Below are 22,344 nucleotides of genomic sequence, written 5' to 3'. Positions count from 1 at the left end.
TACGGATAGTTTAGAAGTGCTAGTGATAGTAATAGTAGTAGTAGTAGGTAGTAGCAGTAGTAGTAGTAGTAGTAGTAGTAGTAGTAGTAGTATAGTAGTAATAGTATTAATAGTATTATAATAATTGTTTATAATATTAAATATAGTAGTAATAAAGTATTACATAAATGCACCGTATAAACGTATATTATAATAATATATACGATCTCATCAGTCTTATCGGGTTCGACTAAACACACAATATATATATATATATATAGGTGTAGGTATTATTTTATACGATTATATTATTATGTTACGCTGCAGCGCGAAAAAACCACAAAGCCGGGGAAGAAGAAGAGTGATTGTGAATGTCGTCGTCGTAATCTTAAATTCGCGCTTCGCTCGGATGCTGGCTGGCTTTCAAACCCCTACCAGTCCAGCGGACGTCTTCTTTTCCCGGCAACGGAGAACTGCTGTTGTCGATTCCATTGGTCTTGGAATGTTGGACGTTACCGACCACAACCAGAGCAGATGCTATCGCCAGACCTGAGTTGTATGACAAACACATGACAAAGACAATTAATCTGAATGGTAGTAGGCACATACATTATCAAAATAGTCTGGCAAAAATTCCAGAAAAACGTACGACGTATAATATATGTTATAGAGGTGGAACTGGTAGATAAAGGGGGTTATTATCTCTCAAATTTTCATATCCGCGGTTCATGGCTCATGTGGCTTATTACTAGTTGTCGTGAAAATTGTAAAGTTTGTGGCGTGAAACTGAAACCGAAACCGGCTTAAAGAAATACAAGGCATTTTTATTTAAACGTTCAAAACTAGTTTCTTATATTGTGAGGATTTTATAGATTAGTCAATATCATAAACATTAGATGCACAGGCTTTAAGACTCGTTAGCTTCATCAATTTATAATACATATTGTTTTATCGTTTCATCCTTTCATCAATGGGCATGACAATAATTTTAGTGCGTTTCTGAAATTATCATTTTAATTTATACTTATGAAACAATATAGAGACGAAGCAGATCTAAGAAATTTTGACCTAATATACACATAGATAAAAAGTATATTATAGTCTAAATAATTACCTAGTAGAGTTCTAAATCACTAACCCTGAGCTATATAAGCTTCAAGTTGTTGAAACTAACGTCTTAGTTAAGAACAAACATGTAGATATTATTTTACTTTTTTCTATGATATTACGTAAGTTGCGATAAAAAAACCATTCTAAAATCTGAATAGGTAATAAAAATTTAATATGGTGCGTAATGTACCTGAATATCCGTGTGGTGTGAATCTATCGTTGCCTGTGGGCTGTCTGACGAGCAATGTCAATACGGCTGCTCGGTTTCCAGCGCAAGGTTCTAAGGCCACTGGATTCGGTACATCCTGTATTAACATATTTTAAGCACAAAAATTATAACTGTACAATAATTATTATTATTAAAACATACAATTTTGCGTTTTCTTAAATTGCTCGATACAGAAATGGTTGGTATTTGGTTACCATGAACAGCGTTGCGTTTTTCTATTTCCACTTCTACTACTGAAAACGGTCTACTGGCCATCTGTTCCATTTCCACGAACATTCTCTACTCGCAAACACATTATAATATGATATTATTATTACATTGTCACGCATTTGTATATATATATATATACGAGTATATCACATATATTTAGCTACATATATCGTAATGTTAACATGTGTTGAATTTTTTTAGATTGAAATAACACTATTCGTATCAATCTCACAGATTTTTTGGATTTTACCCATCAGATTCAGGTAAGATATTATCACAACATATTTAATTAATATTTAAAAAAAATATGTACAATTTGTGCCCTAGGACATAATAATAATATGTAGCCTCAAAGTACGGTGGTTGGCCTCAGTCACTAAAGTGTTTTGGGTTAAGCATCGGCCGGCGTTGCTAGCTCTTGGATGGGCGATAATCCGAGTTTTTAGTGACGAATCCATGGCGCACACACATACACACACGTGTTCCAACCGTACTAACCAAATTTTACAAAAAATATCTACTATTTTTATCCACGCTAATGGTCTTTATTTGTTGGGCATAAATAAGATCAATATAAAAAAATAAAATAAAGGAATATGTAATACAATATTATTCATCAACAAAAAAACGTGAGAAAAAAATTAATAATAAACTATAGTTAACTCAATATCTTTAATTTTGTTTTTTCTTGTTTATTTATTCACCAAAAAAGTCTCTATAATAATTTAGATGTTTATAGTCGATATCTATCTAGTTCCTTTTCAGAAATATTCAGGTATTGTGCAAGTGGCTAGATTTAATATAAGGGGTTGGGATGGGAGGGAGTCTACAATGAAATGTTATTACTTTTGCATGAACAGTTTTACTTTTCAAGTCAATTTATAAGTATAATTGAATATATATGGTATTGGTAAAACAAAATATTTTGTTTTGAAAAATTTGAATTTTAATGCAATATGATTAATTGATATTGTCACAGAGTAGGAGGTCATAAGTGCGGATATTTGTTATTTATTTAAAAAAATAATAAAACCTACCTGTCTTCTACGGTACATGTCGTATTTCTGTTTGAGCTTCCACAATATGGCAGCCACCAATAGCAACAGCAAGAAACATCTACAATGTTATAAAAAAAAAAAATCTAGTTTAATGACAATAATAATAATAATTAAAGTTTATACTGTGATCAAGTGATACGTACGAAGAAAATGTGATGAAAAACTGTTGAAGATTTAACTTTGGGTACTGAGAAAACGATATTTGAATCCAAAGTGGAGGTTTGAAATCGTAAACATAAACATAGAATGTTGTCAGTGACATGTTGTCACCAGTACCAAACATGTACTCGGATTTTAAAAACTTGGTCCTGAAGTTAGTGCAGTTCTGTAACGGTAGTAGCATTTTTTCTGGCCCGGATGCTATAACACAAAATATTATAAAAATTAAATTTATAGGTTGTAACATAATAACATATTAAATAGAACACTAGATACTATGTAACAAAAAATAAATACCATTAAATTTGTAGATTTGTAGTCACTAATCAATACTTAATTTCCAAATCATGGAAGGTCGGAGGAACAGTATGAATATTTTTAAGTTTATAAAAAGTTGAATGCAATAAAATAAAAATAAAAAAAACATACCTCAGTATAAATATTAATCCATTCTAATATTATGTAGGTGCCTAAAGCCTTAGAACCTAGTTAATGATAATTGAAAATTTAAATGTAAATAAGTATCAGTAAAAATAATGATAATTAAAAATATTATTTGATCAATTATCCTAATAAAATAACATTTATAGTTTTTTATTAATAAATAATAGTAAAATATTTTATTTATTATGAACAAAAAATTCTTTTAAATAATAATATAAACAAATAAAAAATTAGTTATTACCTACTATTTTAATGTTTAAGGCACTTATAATAAATTATAGACATAAAAAATAATAAGCAAACATATTTTTTTTTATATATATATATATATATTGGTCATTATATAATATTTTATGCACTTGAGCAGTTTTGATGGAAATATATTTTTAGTCTCACTAATATAAGTAATAGTATAGTCTTAAAATAATCTATTGGTACATGCCTAAATTATTGATAGAAAATACGAGTGTATATTATACTTTTTACTACACTACAGAATATAAGTAAACCAATATGAAACCACAATCTATTTAAGTTTAAAAATAAAAATTTTTATAATATGATTTTTATGATACTTTTATTAAAATTAAGTAAGTTTGAACATAATTAGAAAATACTAAAATGTCAAAAAACTACAGTAGACCTAGTACCTAGGAAAACACTGTGAACTCCTCTTATAGTATCTATTATAAGTGCCTATACATTATAAATTTTATTTTTAGTTTATTGTAAAAATGATAAACATTTTTAGTTAATATATTAATTAATTAATTTATGGTACATTTTGTTTTTTAAGAACCAATATAATTTTTATGAAATATAAATTATTTAATATGTCGGTATTTGAAAAAACTTTACAAATTGTGTCCATATTTATTATACAAAAATTGAAATAGACACATTAATTTCTAATATAAATTTATTATAGAAATGAAGAGCTACAGGTTAATTAAGTTCTAATGCTGTCACCGATAAATATACCACTATATTATTCTATTAAAAAATAATATTATTTTTTTACTGAATCATACCTGGTCTGACAGTGATGTTCATCTTGGCCATCACCGAACAGGTGATGCTAAAGTCAGCATCCACATCGGATTTAGAAGGAGAATTTTGAAAATTAATTTGTGTGAATCTCAGATCATCTTTTTTAGACAGATTGAATGTAAATTGATAATCGATGGTTAGATCATCTAAAACAACAAAACATTTTGTAAGGCTTGAAATATTAGAATACTGGAGTATTAGGGAAGCATATACTTATATATTATATTGTTAATTGTTCTTATTTTAGACAAAACTATATAACATAATAGAATAAACAGCTATCTAAATTTATTTGTTCTATGGCTAAACTAGATATTTTACTTACAAAAACAGGAACCATAATTAGATGGATCTCCAAGATAATGGTTATTTGTGTCACATTTTTCACAATTATCTCCAATTATTCCTTTTGTAGTACAATAGCATTTCCCATTTTCTTGATTACAATGGTTACCTTGATTGTTACAACGACATTCTATAAAATTAAAATTCATGAATGTAATTTAATTATTTTTACCTAACCCACTGTTTTAAAACAAATAATAATACTAATAAGTAATAATAATGAATAATTGGTTAAACAAAAAGTTACCTTTACATTCACCACCATTTACTGGGTTCCCATAGAATCCTTTAATACAAGTCTCGCAATTTTGGCCTTCAGTATTATTTGAACACGGGTGTATACACACATCAGTATTGTTCATGCAAGTGCTGTGGCCATTGCACTGACAAGCTGTGTAATTAGTAAACAAGATTGAATTAGTATGAACAAAACCATAGAATGTAAAGTAGAAATACTGAGTTCTACTTATTCTAATTATGTTTATTTAAAGTAAAAAACAAAAAAATGTTATACTAAATTTGACTAATTTTATTAATATTCTTATGAATTCTATAGTTCTTAAAAAATTTAATTAATACATTGATTACTTTTTAAATAATATCTCAGTAATATTATTTATTGTTCAACTCATTAAAATAATCATTACATTTTTTTTCTTCTTCAAATTTATCGTTACACATATAAATATTTTTTTTTCATTAATTTTGAATCATTTTATGATTTGTTTTTCCATCATGTAGAACAACATTTCTTAAACTTTTTTGTTTGTGGAATACTTTTTAGTGTCCACTTTTATTGAAGAACTCTTTTTTTTTTTTAGCTTTTTAGATTTTTTTAAGGATTATTTATAGTAAAATTTATCATTATTTCATATAATAATAATGTGTTTAAAACATTTAATTCAAAAAATAAAAATAAAAATAATGGTGTATAATAATACTTAAATTATTTTAATTAGACTAAATTTCTATTTTAATGAGATAAATAAAATTACTTTTTATTATTACAAATATTCTTAATATTGAGCTTTATTGATGAAAGTTTTATTATCATATAAGGTTTGGCATCAAGTCTATTGCAGTATTTTGTTTTTGTTGATACATAGGTGGATAACCCCGTTTCACACAATAAGTGGTTGAAAATGGTAAAAGTGCCAATACAGCCTTTTGTGACATATTTATCTTTTAGATTGTACATAAATAAAATTCTACTAATGGTATTAATTTAATTTTTTCTCAGAAGCTCAAGCTATCATAAGCAGTCATAACTAATTAGTATTTTTATCAAAAAAATTCAAATATTATTTCTGTATACTGTATAAGCACTATAAGTACACAATGAATTATAGAAGTATAGAGTAGACTATACTATATACATTATTATTTAATATACAAACATCTTTTTCCTCACTAGCCTCTACAAATCTTTAGTTAGATATTTTAAAATAATTTTTTAGAAAATTTTGAAAAAAAAATACTTAAGCTTCGCGGAACCCTGAGGACCTATACCTAAACCTAACCTAACTTGACTAAACCTTGTAAAACATTTTTTTTATATTAATTAAAGCTCAATTTCATATACTCACTTGGGCAATGAGTGAAATACCATTTATTTTGAGAACATGATTGGGGTGGCGTATTGCCGCCGGCCATGCATGAACCTAAACCAGTTCCAGATCCATCATCACACCAACCACACTCTGGATCATCTCGACAGTCAACACAAGTTCTATAGTAATTGCACTGTGAATTACCTGAAAAAATTTACCAATTCAAATAAATTTGGAAATTCTTTTTTTTTTCAATTACAATGTATCATAGTACATAACCAAAATATTTTATAAATTAATTTTTTTATTTATATTTCAAGTAAAATATTTCGTATATTAAAGTTAAGCTTTAAAATATCAAACATTAAAAATATAACATTAGGAAATTCAATCACTCATTAGCATTAGCAATTACTCACCTGGTGAAGTTCTACAACGGTGTTCATCTGTTGTCCATTCTCTGCACTGACCGTACGGAAATGAAGACGTGTATGCATTTTTGTCAATGCATCTTTCATTATTCTGACACCAAATACATTCATCTTTTGTACAATTAGTACACTCAGTATAATGATCACAAACACTTTCACATACATCTGGTGACTATGTAGAAAGATAAAGAGTTTATTAAATTGTAATTATAAAATGATATACTAGGGAGAAAAAACTAACTGTAAAATCTTGGATCATAGATTTGTTTGTGATTGGTACACAAATAGGAACTTCAATCTTGGAATTCCAATGGCATCCAGCATGAGTAACACAATATTGACAAGAGTGAAGATGGTTACAACGCATATGGTCAGTATTTTCATTAGTACATTGATAACCAGATGTTATTGGCTGCAAAAACAAAATCATCATGTATAATGGACATTTAGATATAAGCAACAATAGAACATAACTCAGTCATCAGGCTATACACTTACACGTTCACTACGATATGGAATATCATCTCTATTCATTGTAGTACATTGTTCTATATCATGAACACAGGAATTAGATAACGGACACCAGCCACAACGATGAGTATGAACACATGATTCACATGTAATTTGTCGTTTGCACTGATCTATAATTCCAGTGACTTGTGACTTACTTTCTTCCGGACAACGGCTACAATTTTTAATTTATAAAGCAATACATTTTAATATTAACAATGTTAAAGGATTAGAAAAAAAAAATCATTTAATTTTTTTGATGTAAAAATAAATTTGGTTCTGGTCTAGTTGACCCCCACCAAAGAAAGTATTCCCCCGCCATTTACATCTTTCGTGTTTTCCATGTTTTAATAATTTGTTATAAAATGCTTATACTGCAGATAAAAATGATTCGGAAATTATTAAAAGTACTTAACATACTGTTGTAGAATATATATTTAAATTAGAAATACAAATGCTATCATAAATTATGCAAAAGGCCAAAATTCTGCTATGTTCTTCAACATTTCAGTTAACGGACCACATTTGATTAATTTACTTCGCCACATAAACTCTGCCAAATAAGAACCTAGTAGGTTTCTCATAACTCTCCTCATTGTTTCTTGTTGCCCAATTTAGTGCTTTCCCACATCCTTTTAACATTCTGGGTCTGAACTCCATTTATAAGATCCATAAAGTTATAATTATGGTTCACTATTGAATATTATAAAAGCCATTTATTGAATATTACTATATTCACTAGGAATCAGATAAAATAGTTGATCCAACTCATATACATTCACAAACCACTGACAAAAACAAATTTTTCGACCAATCGAGTACACATATGACAAACCACTCATTATTCTCATGACATATGTCATCAAATACTCATTAATCAAACAGTATTCAACCTACATTATTTTTACACTTGACAAATAAACTCTTATCAATCTCAACAATACAACTAGCACCTCCTATTTTCAAACCGTCCTAAGAAAGTTTCCATTTTACTACATGAATTTTACCAAACATTATTCTTAAAATATCTAAAAAGTGAATTTCATACAAATACCTAACATATATAATTTCGATACTTTTTTTATCTGCAGTACCCACATTTGATAACAAATGATTAAATATTGATAACACAAGAGATGCAAATGATGAGCGTCAACTAAACCTAAGTAGCGGGGGTCATCTAAATCAATACTTTATATTTATATTACCTATAAGTTGATTCAAAATCTATACTGGTTGGCATGACTGGGATATCTGAAAATGGTAAACAAATAGCTTTTTCATTATCCCACACACATTTTACACCAAAATGACGACTATTCAAGCAATTAGTTATCATATTATTTGATGAACAATTTCCAGGAGAAAATCTAAATATAAAAAATAAAAGTTAAACAAATTATTAGTAAGAACACTAGAAATATTAAACAGTTTAATTATTTTGTACTTGAGGATATCATTGAGCATTTGGCCGTTGAAACCACCATAAATATACATAGATTTTTCAAATGTTATTGCAGAATGTCCAAATCGCATAAGACTGGTAAATAAATTTGAAGGCAATGCCATTTGTGTCCAAGAGTCACAATAAGTATCATAAAGTAATGGTTGTGCAGTATAACACTGACCACCAGATGAAACCAAATTTACTCCAGTATCATTATGTATGTTTCCACCATATATCAACATTAAACCTCCAGAAGGACTCAACATAGAACCACTGTGTAAAAACCTACCACTTGGACCATCACTCATTAAATACCTGTAAGCAAAATAAATTATAAACATTTTTATTTATTTTTCTGTTATCAATCTTCTTGTGCTAATTGTTTCAAAAAGTTGCAAGTAACTCTATCTAGATATTAGAAATTGGTGACCGGCCAAAATATATTTTATACTGATTTGTATCAACTTATTACATATTATTACATTAGTGATTAAAATTTTATATTTAATTGTACAAAATATTTGGAAATTTGATGCTAACTCTATACTTTTGAATGTAGCACAAGGAAGATGAGCTCAAAAACATAATTGGTTTACTCATCTCGACTCGCTTCACCTAATTAGCACTCTCTTTTGAAATAGTTTTCAGTCATGAGTCAAAGGCCTGGAGTCACAAGATGAGTCACTTCCGCTATATTCTTGTGCTCACCACAATGTTTGCACAAGGTGTACATGTAAGAGTATATAGCTAGCATGAAAATAGTTGCAAGTTTACTATGTTTTCATACATCATTAAGATAAGACTTTATTGGTTAATTAGATGGAATTTATTTAATCAAACTTATTGTGTTGAAATACCAAGTTCAATATTTAATAGATATATCTTACAATATACAGCATTAAAAAATAATTTAAAAATTAGATTTTTATTTTTTCTAATTAAGATTTTTAATGTGATTAAAGTTTAAATTATGATAAATGAATTAGATTTTTTTAATAATAATTTAAATTTGTTATGTATAATAATGTATTAAATTAAGTATAATTAAAAAAGATTTTAAAAAAAAAATCAAGTTAAAAGATATTTTGCCCAAAGATATCATAACATAGAACCCCTAGGAATCATATCTATTCATCACTTAATAGATGTTATTTTTAATTATTCTCCATAGTTTCCTAAGTAAATTAAAGAAAAGAATTGAAGAAACTAAGAAGTATAATCAATAATAAAGATTACCATGTATGTGAGTAAGGATCATATGCATAAAGTTTTGAAGATAAAGCTGATTGAAGAGGACTCATTGACACGTAGCCACCATATACAAGAATACGTTCTGTTACAGGATCCCAAACAGCGCTGTGGCCATATCCACCTTTTACTGGATATCCTTTAGTCTTTACAACAGCCCATTCTCTAGTCCCTACAAAAAAAATAAATAAATATATATCAATATTATTTTTTAATCAATAAAATTAGCAAATAAAACAATTTTAATTATTAAAATAAACAATAACATTAATTAAATGACTTACCAAAATAATATTCTTGAACAAAATTCATAAAACCATAAGTAGGAGAATGTCCAAAAATAATAATCATTCGTTCTGTTACATATTTAGGACCAGATCCAGTTGAAGTAGATTGTGATATAAATGAAGGCGGCACTAATGTTGCTGTGTGTCCAGCACTGCGCAATGGTCCACACAAAGCTTGATTTGTGAAACCAATGTTCATAAGGTTACTTTCACAAAACCCAGTATTGACTGTAACATTTTCCCAGGATTTTGCACTTATATCATAAGCCCATAATTCATTACACACAATACCATCTTCTTTTACTCCTCCAAAAACATATATCTTGTCCTAAAAAAAAATTGTAATTTTGCATAAGATTTTTCACTATTAAATATTTATTATATTCAGTATTACAATGTATTTAAGATCAAGCTTATAAATATAATATGTAATATCTTATATTTCTCTATCTAGGTATTATTTTTTTTTTTAATGAGTCTATATCAATATCTTAATAGAAATATCAAAGATGCTTTTTGAATTGGGTACAATAATTATTAAATTAAAGAATTTAAACATTATTTGTTTAAACTATGTATGAGAGACTTCTGAACATAATTTTTTAAATATTTAAGTTTAGAGAATAATAATGATTGATAATAATACTGAAAATAATAATCACTCAAGTCTTATAGATATACTGTTTAAGATATTTATGAGAACTATTACGATATAATTTCTTAAGACATTTAGTTTGTTTATACAGTATTTATGAAATATTTTGTTTCTCCGTTATAGCGCTTCAATTAAATGATTATTTAGTATTGGAGGACAAATATTAGCTCCAAAAAGAAATTTATTTGATGTATGTTTTGAAATCTTATTTTATTTAAAAACAAATACTGAAATCTAAATTAATTTATTTTTTATTATTAATAGGGTTAATAGGTAGATATTATATTCACTATCATCTATTTTATACTTATTTATTAAACACAATACAATTTATTTTATTTCCTTAAACTTTGATGTATCATAAAATACATAAATATTTTTTATTGACAAAAACTTAATTATATATATAAAATTATTTTTGAAGTCGGACATAAAAATAATTGTATTTATTTTAAATAATGTATTATTTATTCTACTATTAAATCTTTAAAAAGAAAATAGTTTGTTTTTAAATGTATCTTAGAATTCTCTTAGGATACTTGTATCTTTATCTAGATACTGACTGAGATTTGAGAGTATCATATTACAGCATTTACAACACTAACTAAATTATTGTTTATATATACAATATACATACACCAAACAGCACAGAAGAATGTCCATATCGTATTGTTGGTGCTGTTTTGCTTATTACATGTGGAGTTTCCCATACATGACCTAATATAAAATAAAATAAAAAAAGAAGCAATATATTTCATAGATTAATATAGATATAAATAATTAGTAATTTACCATTGAAATCATAAACATATAACATATGTCCTTTTTTGAAAGACTCTCCCCCAACAATATACATAGAGTCTTGCCATACGACTGCTGTATGAGAAGCAGATCCTTGAGGAACAAAATCACTTGTCTTTAATACTTCCCAGTAACCGTGTTCAGCTACTTGGCTGCAGTCATCACCTACAAAATCATAATTATTAATAGGATTTAAATTTTAATATATTTGTATTTTTTTTTTTTGGAATGTCTTACACAATAACCTAACCTAACCATGTTGTAATTACAAAACTTTGTTGGGGCATTCTAATGTTTTTAATGTATTTTTTTAATTTTTAAAGACATTTTTGACTTAATTCTTGTGTTAAAACTAAAAATGTTATCTACATTTAAATATAAACATAGTACTATGTAATATAGATCACTTTTATTTTGAACTATATAACATCAGATTATTTGGTTTTTAATATGACAAAGGCTGAAATTTATCTTTATATCATACCAACTAATTAGCCAATATAATTGGATATAATTTTTATTGGAGTATTTTTATATTAAAAAATAATATTATAACAGTGTGTGTGAATGGCTGATTAGTTGTGTTGCATATTACGTAAAAAGTACTGCCGGTGCATTTAACATGTTGCATATTTTATGAATGCTTGCATTCTAATTTTATATAAACTAAATAAATAATAAAATTAAAATGCATTTTTTTTGGGAGGGGGGAGTATTTAAAACCAAACCTTAATTATTAATATGAAATTGAATACACATCTAAATAATTAATTTACCTTTATACTTTGGATTGCAGACACAACGATGTTGTTCCTTATCACATACACCATTGCTAGCTGTGCACTTATTTGGACAAATAGGAATATGACAAGCTTCACCAATAAACTGTGCATCACACGTGCATACAGAATCTACACAAACGCCATGTCCTGAACATTCTTTAGCAGATGTTGTACTTGGACAAGTGTTTAAACTGAAATATTTTATACATAAGTTTTTATTCTTGTTGAATTAAATTCTATTTTGCAAAGATAATATCTTTAATATTTAAATAATATTTATGCTTGAATATATTGACTTCCAATAACTAATTTTAACATTTTTATATAAAATGATATTTTTGTCTATAACTTTTGTTACATATATATTTTAACATACCTGTAAGAAATATTAAAACCGGATAAATTATAAGCAATATCACTATAAAAATGTAACAGTGCAAATCCGGAATGAGCAACTATTTCTGGTACACTCTGCAGAGAGTAATCTTTTGAATACATAAGACCACTGAAAATAAAAATTATTATCACATTTTAATAATGATTTTATACCATTGTTTTATTCAAGGTTTCAATATAGTAGAAATCCCAAAAGACAGTGAGTTAGTTTGAAGTGTTTTTTTTTGTTGTAAACGGTTTGAACAAATGCCTATTGTAAATGAAAAAAATGGAAAAATTCAAATACCAAAAAAAAAACATACTTCATAGGTACTGAAAATCATATCTAAGCCAACAAAATGAACTGTTTGGAAGTTTTCATAGAATTAACAATATTTATTATCATTATACGTTTGAATAAACCAGAACTCTTAGAAATGTATGTATGTATAAGTACACATTCAGTATACAATGTGATTTATTGTAGACATGAAATGTAAAACATTTGTTATTTCAAAAAATACTAATATTTTTAAAAACATATGTTTTAAATAACTTTATGTTATTACAAAACATCATTGAAAAAAATTATATTTTTTTACCATTTTTAAACATTAAATTTTACATTATAAGTAATAATATTATTTAGAGTATTTGAATCTATTAAAATCAAATTTTTGACAAGTATTTTTATAGCTATAAATATAGTTTAGATGAGTGGAGTAGTAAATTAGTGGACCAATATTTTGTGAGGTGCTCTTGTACCACAAAACTTTACTCATTTAAACTTTAAATATTACTCATAAACTAATTCTCTAAAATTTAATTTTTATACATAAAAGTACTCTAAAAAGTATTCAGCTTTAAAATGAGAAATTAAAAATGCATGTCGTCACTAAAAAGTAAAAATAATAAAAATATCATTCTTAAAAAAAAGGTCTTTTTAACAACAACATTATGCAACAAAAGTATATATAAAGACATTAAGTTTTTGAAGTGGTGAGTTACATTAAATGAATTACCCAGTATAATGTATTTACATAATATATAGTAAGTCCTCGTTTATCGTTACCTTCATTTAACTTTGTTTCACTATCATGTCGCAGAAGTTTAAATCCCTATTTTAATAAAGCGTGAGTAAAATGTTTAATTTAACTTTTTATTTCAATTACTGTTGTATTTTCTGGAACCTAACTACTATGTTAAACGAGGACTTACTGTAGTAACATGTTTATATCCATAAAATAAAAGATAATTATTTGCTTATAGCAAAACTGGTAGTAGCTAGGTTTATGCTCTGTATTTTGGTCTCTGTAGTTGATATCTCATACTAACCATACTCCATACTAATAAATAAATATTTTATTTTATAATCACATGGACTTAACCAAGGCCTAGGATTATTTTCATTCTAAGTTCTAACAAACATTGTAGTGATTTTTTGTAATAGAAATGTTTAACTGTGGAAAATACATGCCTGTAAACACCAAGTAGTGGAGAGTGAACACTGTCGCCATCATATATGTATAAATGATCCCAACCGCATTCAGTAATGAATTCTTCAAAATGCAATCTGATTGTCGAATTAGTGGAATTTCCAGCTTCTATAAGCCAACTGCACTTCACATCCAGTGAGTAGTTACCAATACCATCAGAAATGAAACCAGAAGTTCCATTTAATCTGGAATAAAATTGAACTTAATAATAAGATATATTATAAAACTACATATTATATATAAATTTAATATTAAAATAATATCTTAAATACAATTCAACTTTCAAAGGTTTAAATTAAATATTATTCTGTTTAATGAATATGATTCTATTATAAAAAATTAAGATTAATTTTAAACTATATTACTTGTTAAAAATATATCAATAATTACTAATTAAAAACATTAATAATTTAGTATTAAGTAGTAAATTGCATAATTAATTTAAAATTGGTTGTAGTACTGCATTTTCCATACTAGAGCAAACTTAATAATTTTTTAATTCTGAACTTACATATTATGGAAGTGGAGAAAAGTTAACAGATTAAACAATTTTAAAAACTATACAATCTACATTTTTAAGAATTATTAGTAATAAACTTGGTAATAAGTATGTTTATAAATTCTTTCTGATGACATAAATTAGGTCATGAATACAAAATATAATGTAAATTTAATATAGAGTATATAAACATATGAAAATGAAACTAATACTCTTAGAGATAAATCAAAACCAAAAACTTCATTAAGTGATATGCCAACTGGTTGACCCACATTACAGGGGAAATTTATAAGTGAACTAGATGTCTTCACCGTGTCATAACATAGCAATTATGGTATCAGTACTTTATGTGAGGCGGTCACTCACTTGACTTTTCCACCGCAATATTGGCACTGCGGACCTTGCCATCCGTCATGGCATAGGCACGTTCCATTAAGACAGATGCCATTGCCACATTCGACATCTTTACACCGGTCCAGTGAGCATTGCACCACAGAAACCATACCAAAAATGAATACCAGTAACAGAACAAAATTGGAGACAGCTGTGGTCATCATTGTTGAGATGACCCGTTTCCGTCGATATTTGGACTTGAAAAGAAACAGGAACATGTCAAACAAGGCATTTTTCATGACGTGCGGCAATCGTCGAGGTCTGATCGAAATACCGAATTTTTTGAGACAGCGAGCTCAAGTTTTTCCTATCCTATCTAACAATTAATAGTTAATAATAAATACTTAACAGAAATAACTTATAACTAATATTACTTATTAGTTATTAATTATTATTATTATTGTTTACTTTTTTTTTGTTAGTGTTCCGAATCATGACGATCTCGTTGTTATCTCACTCCGTCACTCTCTAATCACGTCAGATCGTCGTCTTCGTCGCACACGCGCTACGCAAGCAGAAAACACAATCGTCAGTTGTCACTATGGTTTAAGATCATATGGTCGGCCATCTAGATCCCCGGTTAACTAGATCCCCTTGAGCTAAACACAGACCAAGAATAAATTAAAATGTAATCTATTCTGTGCGACACTGCGATAGGTATATAAAAATATAGTATTTAGTATTTTTCAAAGACTGATCAGGCTATGGTATTTTTACATCTGCGTTTTGACTTCTGAGGGTCTAAATGACACAAATGGAATAAATTTATCGAGGGATCTAAATAACCAAGGGGAACTAGTTGACTATAGAAAAAACTAGTTATCTCGGTATCTAATGTAAATTACATAAATTTAATGTGCATTGTAGACTTACAATACGTGATTAATAATAGATTGAATGCTTATACTAAATAGTAAATACTGATACTTATAAAGTTATTAGATATATTACACTAAAAAAATAAGTTTTAAATTAACATAATAGTTTTGAAAATGTATTTATTGTTCATATTATTATTTTATTTATTTTCTAAATCTTCGTGTGACATAATTGACACCCAGCACAGCATTAAAACATTTCTTATGGTTCTAGTTTGGTATTTTGTTGTTTTACAAAAAAATTATAACAAAATAGATTTTATAATGAGTAAAATATTATTCGTAAAAATTAAAAATGTTTGCTTCTTCACGTATATTATTATTTAATTTAAGAACACAATAGAATTTTAAAAATATTTAGATTAATTTATTAATGTCTAACGCTGAAAAATATAATCTTTACTTACCTAACTTTAAAAGCTATTCATAAGAAAAACTCCATCATTTGTTGATTGTCTAACCAGCACTCTCTCTTGACATTCGCTATAAAATGCCAAAGTGACGCTAAAATATTACAAATGAACGGAAAAAGTTTTTCAATTCCTACAATCGACTAAAAAATTAATTAGATATTATAATATTATAATAGAATTGTACAAGAAAATTATTGTTTTATCCAAATTAATAATATTAATATAATTAATTCCAAAATACAATGGAAACTACTATGCAACTATTTAAAAACTAATAAAAAGAATTAAGAAAATTGTTTTCAACATTGATTACACTTAGGCCTGGGTTTTGATGCAAAGACATCTTTTTTTTCTGATGTTTCGAAACGTCAGTTGCTAAGTATAAAATGTGTTTTGGGTATAAGTGATTATTTTAAGGTAATTTTTTTGAAACTTTTGTATATTTTTTTGACAATTAAAGGGCGTTTTCTCAATTTTATAACATTTGTCATAATTCATTCATAAGATGAACAAAAATTCTTGCGATTAACAAGAGACTTTCGATAAACGACCTTACGATTAATTAATATATGACATTCAAATTTAATCTTAATCGTTAACTAGCCGAGTCATATTAAGTGAGATAACAATATTGCTATATAATATAACATCCGTGCTTTATACTTAAGTTAAAATTGAAGAAAAATACAAACGTCGCAAAATAACTTAATGATCTCAACGTTTAAACTGTCAGAAATACGGCCAAACCAATAGCTACTCACATTCACTACGCTGCGTCTGTTATGTTGAATATCACACGTTTTTATGTTGCACCAAAACCATAGATCAATCTCCAATATACGTTCACTGTAGAAGAGATCGTCTGACAAACTATCGTGGATATACCGTTTATAAAGATTTACAAAAGTTTAACAGTAGTTCCAAAACCACAGTAAAAAAAAAAAAAAATGTATATATTAATATAAAATATAATTCAAATAATAGTAAAGTCACTAGCAAATAGCAATAGAACGCCTCTAAACAATCCAATAAAATTTTTAAAGAGATCAATGAATTTCCCAAGTCTTCCTTTAAATATGTCTCACATTATCATATGTAAGTATTCTCTGTCATTAGTATCAGTGACTATCAAAATAATAAAAATTAAAACATAAAGGTGTACCTGATTTTTTTTTTAAATGTTTCAACTGAAATTCATTTAAAATGTTATATTAATTTTAGTAAAAACTAAAAATAGTTAACAATGTTAACATCAAACATGCTTCTCTTATTTGAAAGAAAATAATAATTTTATGACATAATAAATAAATAATTTGAATCAAAGTTAAGCTGAATTACTTTAATTAAGTTTCAATCTAACCGCGATTTGAAGTTTGAACATTAAATTTAATTTTAGTAAATACGATAATGTAATTTTTTGTCTATGGACGCTCGCGTTGACATAGGTAACATAATAGATTCGATAGAAGAAACTAGTGGAAATTCTTAAGTTAGTAAAAAAAAAATATAATTTATAATCTAAAAATAATTTGAAAATAATTTTTTGTTCAGTTTAACAGTTATTTTACATGAGATCTCCGGAGTCCTGGTTATCATATTATGAATCCATAGATGACATAGTCACATAGATCATAAATTCATAAGGTTTATGCGCAGAATAACCAGAAAAGACACTTTTTGAGTTTAATACGGGTTCTTATGGGGTATAGATTTGCAATACCCATTGGAAAATCAGTGTACAATGGATACACGATACACTAATATTCCTACAAATTAGAGTTTTGAGGTCTATCGTCTATGTATGAAACTAACAATATTGTGATTATGAGATTTGAGGTTAGGTTTATTTTTCGAATGATATTAAGCGATAACCGTAGATCGTGGTAGACACTCACTAGACTTTACTCTATCATTATTTTGAATGATGAATGAGTAATCACAACACTATAACAGTACAAATACTACAAATTACAAATTTAATACACGATATTTATACATTAAATGTACTATCGTCGATCAGTAACTACTAACTTCATATTTCTTATATTTCTAACCGTGAGTTCGTGATTTGTCTATTCCAGTTACCATAAATTATAATCTTTGCCCTTTGGGATACGATTTTCGAACTATATACTATACGACATACTACTAAAATTTGAACCATCTTATAAATTGATTTTATTACTTAGGTATTCGTCATAGTGTATTCATAATTAAGATGTTAAGTTTACGAATATTGCAACTATAATATCGTGGTATACTGAGTATTTCAGTCGATTGACTATGTTTATGTAATGAATATTTATAATATATTGTATAAAATCAACATTTTGGATAACATTTTTGACAAAATTGTTCCATCCAAACTTTTTTACCAATTTATAATTATAAGCAGATTTTCTTCTTTTCTTTTTTTGTAATAATGGATTCCAAATCAAAAAAATATGAAATCATTGAATTTTTGGGCGAAGGACAGGTAATGTATAATAAATTGTATTTCTTTTAAATATTAATATTTTTACAATATGGATAAAATATTTATATAATTTTATAACAAAAGTTATTTAGTATCAAAATAAGAATTATAATAATATTTATTCATGTGTTTTATTTTATTTATATTATTTAGTTTGCCACGGTGTATAAGGCTAAAGATTTAGTCACTAATAACATTGTAGCTGTCAAAAAGGTAATTTTTATTAGACTTAATTGTTATATATATTGTTGGAAATATATATTTAAAAAATTATTTTTTCCTTTAGATTAAAGTTGGTACTGTAGAAGATGCCAAAGATGGTGTTAATCGTACAGCTTTAAGAGAAATAAAACTTCTTATTGAACTTGATCATGAAAATATCATTGCTCTATTTGGTATACAATTGAATAATTAAAATCTAAGTAATCTAAACATGTACTGATGTACCTATTGGTATTTTTTTTTTAAATCTTTTTTAGATGTTTTTGGTCATTTGTCAAATATATCTTTAGTATATGATTTTATGGACACAGATCTTGAAGTTATTATTAAAGATTCATCAATAGTATTCACTCAGTCTCACATTAAAGCATATACAATAATGACACTCAAAGGATTGGAATATTTACACATGAATTGGATCTTACATAGAGTAAGAATTTTGTTTACTTAATGCAAATATGTAAAATTAAAAATACCATTCTGATTTATTACAGGATTTAAAACCAAACAATCTATTAGTGAATAAAAAAGGTATATTAAAAATTGCTGATTTTGGTTTAGCAAAAAGATTTGGAACACCAGATCGTTTACACACACATAGAGTAGTTACCAGATTTTACAGAGCTCCAGAACTGTTATTTGGTGCCCGGGCATATGGACCTTCTGTTGACATTTGGGCAGTTGGCTGTATAATTGCAGAACTCTTACTTAGAGTTCCATTTTTACCTGGTGAATCTGATTTAGACCAATTAACTAAAATATTTACTACCCTAGGATCACCAAATGAAGAATCTTGGCCGGTAACAACCTTAAATTATTATTTTGTAGAAATATTTTCTTGTATATTTAACTTCATATATTCTATTGTATCTATTAGTTACTCAATAATATAATAAAACATTACATTTTAATATCTATTTTTTAGGGTGTAGCTAAATTGTCTGATTATGTGGTATTCAAAAAATTTCCAGCAATTCCTTTAAGAGAAATATTCACTGCTGCTCCAAATGAATTATTAGATGTAATTGGTGGCATGCTTAATGTAAATCCATTGATGAGACCTACATGTTCTGAAGCATTACAAATGCCATACTTTAGGTAAATATAGATTTCAAGATTTTTAACTGTTCAATGCATTTACTAACTTTTCATATACATTTTCAGTAATCGACCACCGCCTTCATTAGGTAGTCAACTACCAATACCGTCCTGTATCAGAGAAAGTAATCCAGAAGATCAGGATACAAAGGGACAAAAAAGGAAATTTACTGATTATTCAGAAGGAGGTAATTATGAATTTAACTAAAATACAAATGATTTTTTAAAATTTTAATGTCCACTAATTAAAATTATATTTAATTTTACAAATTATATGATTAAAAATTATGATTTGTTTTAGGTACACAACCAAAACGTTTAGTCTTTGATAACTTTGCATAAGTATGTTAAGCAAATCAATACAAAATAATTCCTTAAATTAACGTTGTATATTATATTTTTGTACACATTAAAATTAATTTAAATATCATCATCACTGTTATTATCACTGGTTATTATAGAAGGTATACATGATTTATCTGAAAGAACACCATGTTCAATCAAGAAGTTCTCTACATCACCTGCATAAAAGTCATCGCCTAGTTCGTCTGTAATCCGCACAAAGTTTCCAATAAGTTGTCCTGCCCTGTATGCGAGTAAAGCTGGAACACCACACATTTTGAAGTTTAAACTCATACCAGCACTTGAACCAATTAGTTTACAAAATTTTGTTTTTTGAAATTCATGGCATAGAACTTTCAAACATGAATTCATAATTGAACATGTTGGCACATTGTGTTCATAAACGTGCACAATCACAGTTACATAGGGATTTTCATTCTCAACTGCATTTAAAAAGTCTTCCCCGGTTAATAAATCAAAGACTTTACCAAATTCTGGTACTTCTTGAGTCTTAGCCATCATTTCCTTCATGCGTTTTTTACGGTATTCAGCAAGAAATTGATCATCCAATTCTTCAATTTCTGACTTGCATGTTAGAGCCCTATCATTTATCTGCTTTAATACATCTTTTTCTTGCTGTACTCTTTGAGCAGATTGTTGTCGTTTGTATTGTTCCCAATCATTCAGTACTCCTTTTGGTCCAGTGTTTGACGATGTTCCATCCCAGTCTGACTTTGATTGTTTGGGAGGATCTCTGTCGAGCATTGGTTCATCTTCATCACTGCTACTACAATAATAATGAAGTTTTTCACCCAGCAATTTACTTTCTAAATCTGTCATGGTGAATAAAGTAATAGAAAATCACTATATAACACTATTTTATATTAAAAATTGTGTTTTTATTGCTTTAATTCCAAAAACTTAGGTTCAACTATGTTAGTGCTACTTAGTACTTTCCTAGTGTCAAATATCAAGTATCAACTGTCAAGTAAAGTAAACACTAAACATTAATCAATACTCTTATCACAGTAAAACGGTAATACCATATATTAAATACAACTTTTATTTGTTTTGTGGTTGCACTGTATTTAAAAGATATTGATATTCGGTATTCCTATAGATATTATTACATATACGTTTATGGTTATTCTTTAATACTTATTACTTTTTTAATTTTTAAACACTTTAAGTCTAAAACCACAGCACACGTCATAACTCATAACTATATACTGGATTCCCGTACAATTTCATTTTTTTTATGGTATGTCCTAAATTCTATAAAAACAAACTAAAAATCAAGAGATGTAGATTAATTTAAAGAAAGTTTGATGTTGCACAAAATTGCATATTTCGGATTTTTTTTTATAAAAATGTACTAAATGGTACTTTCGTACAAATACTTTTGTTGTATAATCTATAATCATATCATATTATTACCATCAATACCATTTTTCTACTTTATTACTGCTCCATTGTGTTTTTATATGAATTATTGGACTTTAATATATATATAATTTATATCGATATAACATGACTTAATTATTAAGATAATGAGTAATGACTATAGATACTATGATTCGATTAATTATCAATATAAAATTATTACATATACTTACAGTATACACTATGACTATACAGCAACAACAGTAGGTACAGTACTGTAGTCTACCCGCAGCAACCGTAGTCAATTCGTGTTTTATACGACAATTTTATAGTTAACACTTATTACTTAATATCATTTAATTTAAAATGCCAAAAATTGGACATAATATAATGGAAATGTAAATAATTATCAATTTTAATCAAATATTGCAAAGTCGGTTATAATATACGCATATCTATTGTCAGTTATTTATT

At 27.1% G+C, this 22,344-nt stretch overlaps 3 protein-coding genes across 3 annotated transcripts; 1 reads left to right on the top strand and 2 right to left on the bottom strand.

The window, feature by feature from the left end:
- Positions 1-134: 134 nt before the first annotated feature.
- LOC112601490 (attractin-like protein 1) lies at positions 135-15,443 on the bottom strand. The gene is made up of 22 exons (XM_025349145.1): positions 15,032-15,443; positions 14,148-14,351; positions 12,672-12,800; positions 12,290-12,486; positions 11,505-11,678; positions 11,350-11,429; positions 10,055-10,385; positions 9,759-9,942; positions 8,523-8,837; positions 8,284-8,445; positions 7,064-7,250; positions 6,807-6,977; positions 6,554-6,737; positions 6,171-6,338; positions 4,832-4,975; positions 4,565-4,714; positions 4,221-4,385; positions 2,730-2,946; positions 2,566-2,644; positions 1,460-1,597; positions 1,280-1,394; positions 135-528 (listed from the first exon to the last, which is right to left on the bottom strand). Exons 1-22 carry the CDS (start codon positions 15,295-15,297, stop codon positions 368-370), a joined length of 3,921 nt encoding a protein of 1,306 aa, XP_025204930.1. The 5' UTR covers positions 15,298-15,443; the 3' UTR covers positions 135-367.
- A 3,283-nt stretch (positions 15,444-18,726) lies between these two features.
- Positions 18,727-20,575, top strand: LOC112601475 (cyclin-dependent kinase 7). The gene is made up of 8 exons (XM_025349122.1): positions 18,727-18,825; positions 18,979-19,038; positions 19,112-19,220; positions 19,305-19,477; positions 19,542-19,847; positions 19,973-20,145; positions 20,212-20,333; positions 20,447-20,575. The coding sequence occupies exons 1-8, from the start codon at positions 18,772-18,774 to the stop codon at positions 20,485-20,487; spliced, it is 1,038 nt and encodes a 345-aa protein (XP_025204907.1). The 5' UTR covers positions 18,727-18,771; the 3' UTR covers positions 20,488-20,575.
- LOC112601476 (phosducin-like protein) lies at positions 20,548-21,479 on the bottom strand. Its single transcript, XM_025349123.1, has one exon. The coding sequence runs from the start codon at positions 21,325-21,327 to the stop codon at positions 20,566-20,568; it is 762 nt and encodes a 253-aa protein (XP_025204908.1). The 5' UTR covers positions 21,328-21,479; the 3' UTR covers positions 20,548-20,565.
- Positions 21,480-22,344: the final 865 nt, after the last annotated feature.

The sequence above is a fragment of the Melanaphis sacchari genome, unplaced genomic scaffold, assembly GCF_002803265.2.
Source record: "Melanaphis sacchari strain LSU unplaced genomic scaffold, SCAv2.0 Contig79_pilon_pilon, whole genome shotgun sequence".
NCBI classification, from domain to species: Eukaryota; Metazoa; Arthropoda; class Insecta; order Hemiptera; family Aphididae; genus Melanaphis; species Melanaphis sacchari.
Note: the sequence above shows the minus strand (reverse complement) of the source record. Positions and strands in the feature narration are given on the sequence as shown.